Below are 4,146 nucleotides of genomic sequence, written 5' to 3'. Positions count from 1 at the left end.
TCAAGAGTAAGTTGTGAGTTCAATATCCATTAGAACTCACTGATCGGAAGCATTGCTCCAGCTAGCTGTTCCGATCACTTGATCTCACTGAATTAATTGTTCGCAATTAATATGAACCTTGGTATTAGACTTAATGCACCTTGGGTGAAGGACATATTTCCTTCACGACGACCACCGGGCGTAGCGGTAGAGATCGCAGGTCCAGGGCTAGAGACGATTGGATATGTACGGGCCCGATGGGGGGAGGTCCTAGAGTTGTTAGCCTTATTCCTAGCTACCCGACTCACGTTGCTGCGTGCCTATGGGATGGCACTCTAGATAGAGGTAAGCTACATTGCCAGTGCAGATTTGTTGTTAGTAAGAAGATTACGAGTTGGTTTCGTTGCATGAACCACGAAGCCAAAGAGAAAGTTCTAGATACTCCATTGAGTCATTTGCCTATGATCATGGCTCCCCACATCGATGCTCCTTTGATATATGCTTTCGTGGAGAGGTGGCAACCAGATACAAACACTTTTCACCTTCCATTTGGAGAGATGACGATCATGTTGCACGACATCGTGGCGATAGTGGGGATCCCTATTGAGGGGCGTGCATTGAGTACCCGCCCTACCGACCAGGGTAGGTCCTTGATTACTCGGGTTTGTGAGTTGCTTTCGGTGAGAGAGGATATGCTGAAACCGGTCCATTGGAATAAAGGTGGTTTGAAGACTACGTCCATTATTGACTTATGTTCAGCACCGAATAGGGATGCAACGTGCCAAGTGACTGGGTGGTTGATGTCTACTATTGGGTGTTGTTTGTTTACTGATAAGAGTAAGAGTCGGCTATCTGCGAAGGTCTTGCTTGATCTCGATACACTGGACGATGTGGGTGAATATTCTTGGGGATCTGCTTGCTTAGCTTATCTTTATCGCCAGCTGGGTGTTGCTTCACGGTCAGAGTCACGAGGTATCGGAGGATGTCTGGCGCTTCTTCAGGCTTGGATATATGAGCATTTTCCTTGTTTCCGACATCGCTCGATCCGAAAGGATGTAGCTCCTGGTGATCCTCGAGCATCGAGATGGATTTATGCTGCTGAGAGTAAGGACAAGAGTAGATTGGCTTCGTTCCGTGCTCGGCTAGATAGGCTGACACCAAGGAGGTAATGTAAAAGTCATATTTTATTGTTAGTGTTGTTGTATTTTAACATTGTTGTAGTAACATTTGATGTTGTTTGTAGATTGCGTGGACGCCATATTACGACAACCCGACCACTCAGTATCCGAGGACATCTTATATTGGTCCAATATGTTACCGTCATATCGATGAGATGTATAGCCTTGATCGAGTGACTCGGCAGTTGGGGTATGTGCAGCGCATTCCACAAGCTGTCATGTTCCACGGAAAAGCACATAGGCCACCTAATTGGAGGCAGTATGAGATTGATTTCCATGACTTGTCATATTTAGAGGATTGGTGGAACCATTTTTCATCAAATGTTTATTCTTCTAGTCTGATTCTCACGTCTACGACGCCTGTTTCTGAACCTTCTCGTCGAATCTTATCTTTGAAGTTGTAAATGTGCCTCATGTTGGGATGTTCTTCTGGATACTTGTTCTTAATGGCCACCATAATGTGTTTTGGCTTAGCTTGTGCATCGTTCATCTCACGAATAACTTCCTTAGCACCTTGACTAAGACCACTAACACCGCGGTGACCCTCCGGGTTCACAATTAATGCGTGGTTATGTGTGCCGCGATCATTAAGCAACTCAATTACCCAATTATCTTCTTCTACTCGTTGTTGTCCACACTTAATCACAAACCGACAACCACATTCCTTACTCTTGGTGTTTGGCCGTTTTGCGGTCTCTGGATCCCTAGAATTGTTTTCTCTCCTTCCACGGTCGCATTTCAAGTACCGGTACATTCGGCCATCTTTTCGCGTCTTTTTGTACGAGCTACCTACCAAGATGAATCTTAATACGATAGCCACTTCCCTTGCCCATTTCGCTGCGTTCTCAAAACCATCGAATATTTCATTTGTCACGAATCGATCGCTATAATCGACACCGTCACCACCATAATCAGGAAATGGAACTGCCGCTGTTAGGAACCTATTATAAACACTAAACATTAAATTCACATTTAATTTTTTGCTAATTAGAAATTCACGCACACTTATATAACTAACAATTTTATATATATTAACAATATTAAATAACTAATTAATTCATTCATACGCTAACATAACTAACAATTTTTATATATATATCACCACCATAACGTACATTGAATTCATAATTTAAACACCATTTTCTTAATTTTGCACATGAAATTAAATTACAAAAATAAATAACTAAATATATAATTACACATATTTAAAAATGTTATATTATAAGCCATTATTAATTACACATTATCATTTAGTTATTTCTATGCCATTAAATAACTAAACATATAATTTACTAACATTTAACAAATAAACATGTCATTAATTAAACAATTATTTTAATTATTTTATTTAAACTTGTCAATAAATTTAATAACTAAACATTTATTTTTAATTTAATTATATTTCATACATATAAAATCGGTTAATAATATTTTAACACATATTAACTTTTATAATTTTTAGATTTTTACAAAGATTTTTTTTTAATATTAACAAATAATTTTAACAAATAATTTCTTTTAGTTTTCAGATTTTTATAAAGGAATAATTTAACAAATTTATTTAATTTTCAAAATATTTTCCGAATTTATAAATTTAACAATAATGAAATTTAAATTTAAAAGATTTTTTTTTGTATAACTGCTAATTCCAGAAAAATTAAAAACAATTTTTTTTTAAATTGTGTGAAATGCCGCCAAGAATAAGAAGATAGCAGCAATGGTGGCTCGCCCAAAATAAGCGGCACCCACCATGGCTCACCTACCCCAGATCTGCGGCTGAGCCTTGGTGGGTTTCGCCATTTCTGGGCGAGCCACCAAGGTCGCCACCTACCATTTCTGGGCGGCACTTTAGCATACACTAAAATAAATAAAATAAATTTTTTTCGAACCTCCGGCGACGATGGTGCCCACATGGCCGACGACCACGACGTTGGAGGAGCGTCTTCGACCTTGAGGGAACAGGCCTTGTATTGCTTGTGGTGGTGTCGGGAAGGGGGGTGCGCGAGGTGGGGAAGAGGATGGTGGTGGTGGACTCGGGAAGAGGAGGTGCGCAAGGAAGATGATGGTGGTGCAAAGGTGGGGAAGAGGATGGTGGTGGTGTCGGGAAGGGGAGTGCAGGTGAGTTCAGCCGGCTGCGTGGTGGCAGTGGTCACGGGGAGGGTGGTGGGGAGGGGTGGGGAGGGGTGTGGTGAAGGGGAGGGTGGTGGTGATGGGAGGTGGTGGTTGCCGGAAATTAATTTCCGATACCGGAGAAAGGGAGAGGGTGAAAATTTGTGGTAAATAGTGAATTTGTGGGGTAGTTTTTATAAGGGCACAATTGTCCTTTCAAGTCAAATACGCGGGCGTTTTTAACGGATTAGGACGTCGAATAGTGATACACTTTTTTTTTATTGAGAAGTGGTAAAAAAAATATTTTTTATTAATTAATTAAAATAATTGAAAATTAGTGACTAATTGGTCGGAATGATATAATTAGTGACTAACTGGTCATAATATGGCCTAAGGTAGCAATTGACAATAATAACTAAACACCTAGGTAGTAATTCACAACTTTTAACAAGTTAGGTAGTAATTCGCAAAGTCGCTAATTAAACCTAGGTAGTAATTTGCAAATTTTCCTGCTTTAATTATCTCATAATATATCAATCTTTATCCTTTTTTACTCAATGTCAACATTTATCCCATATTTTCGTCAAAAAACATTTATCCTATATTCGATTTTATCTCTTTTCTTAATACTTTTAAATAATGTTAATATTTATTATTTGACATGGCAATCCTATGTGGACGCTCTCGTTACTCTTGAAAAATATATATATATATATATATATATATATATATATATATATATATATATATATATATATATATATATATATATATATATATATATATATATATATATATATATATTTGCACTCAAATGAGAAGGAGACTTAAAATGAGAAGAACGAGAAGATATCTGGACCATTTAAATCAACCGTTAGGA

At 38.2% G+C, this 4,146-nt stretch overlaps 2 protein-coding genes across 2 annotated transcripts; one reads left to right on the top strand and one right to left on the bottom strand.

The window, feature by feature from the left end:
- Positions 1-236: 236 nt before the first annotated feature.
- On the top strand, positions 237-1,334 carry LOC110787236 (protein MAINTENANCE OF MERISTEMS-like). The gene is made up of 2 exons (XM_021991820.2): positions 237-1,144; positions 1,223-1,334. The coding sequence occupies exons 1-2, from the start codon at positions 237-239 to the stop codon at positions 1,332-1,334; spliced, it is 1,020 nt and encodes a 339-aa protein (XP_021847512.2).
- A 148-nt stretch (positions 1,335-1,482) lies between these two features.
- LOC130469810 (uncharacterized) lies at positions 1,483-2,957 on the bottom strand. The gene is made up of 2 exons (XM_056839301.1): positions 2,921-2,957; positions 1,483-2,087 (listed from the first exon to the last, which is right to left on the bottom strand). The coding sequence occupies exons 1-2, from the start codon at positions 2,955-2,957 to the stop codon at positions 1,483-1,485; spliced, it is 642 nt and encodes a 213-aa protein (XP_056695279.1).
- Positions 2,958-4,146: the final 1,189 nt, after the last annotated feature.

The sequence above is a fragment of the Spinacia oleracea genome, chromosome 3, assembly GCF_020520425.1.
Source record: "Spinacia oleracea cultivar Varoflay chromosome 3, BTI_SOV_V1, whole genome shotgun sequence".
In the NCBI taxonomy this organism is placed as follows: domain Eukaryota; kingdom Viridiplantae; phylum Streptophyta; class Magnoliopsida; order Caryophyllales; family Amaranthaceae; genus Spinacia; species Spinacia oleracea.
The sequence above is the reverse complement of the archived record's forward strand: the minus strand, read 5'-3'. Positions and strand labels throughout refer to the sequence as shown.

Coding starts and splice junctions, on each gene's coding strand:
- LOC130469810 (XM_056839301.1), bottom strand. CDS start 2,957: ATGGCGAAACCCACCAAGGCTCAGCCGCAGATCTGGG. Junction 2,088..2,920: donor GGCTCAGCCGCAGATCTGGG/GTAGGTGAGCCA, acceptor GGTTCCTAACAG/CGGCAGTTCCATTTCCTGAT.
- LOC110787236 (XM_021991820.2), top strand. CDS start 237: ATGGGGGGAGGTCCTAGAGTTGTTAGCCTTATTCCTAGCTACCCGACT. Junction 1,145..1,222: donor GATAGGCTGACACCAAGGAG/GTAATGTAAAAG, acceptor TGTTGTTTGTAG/ATTGCGTGGACGCCATATTA.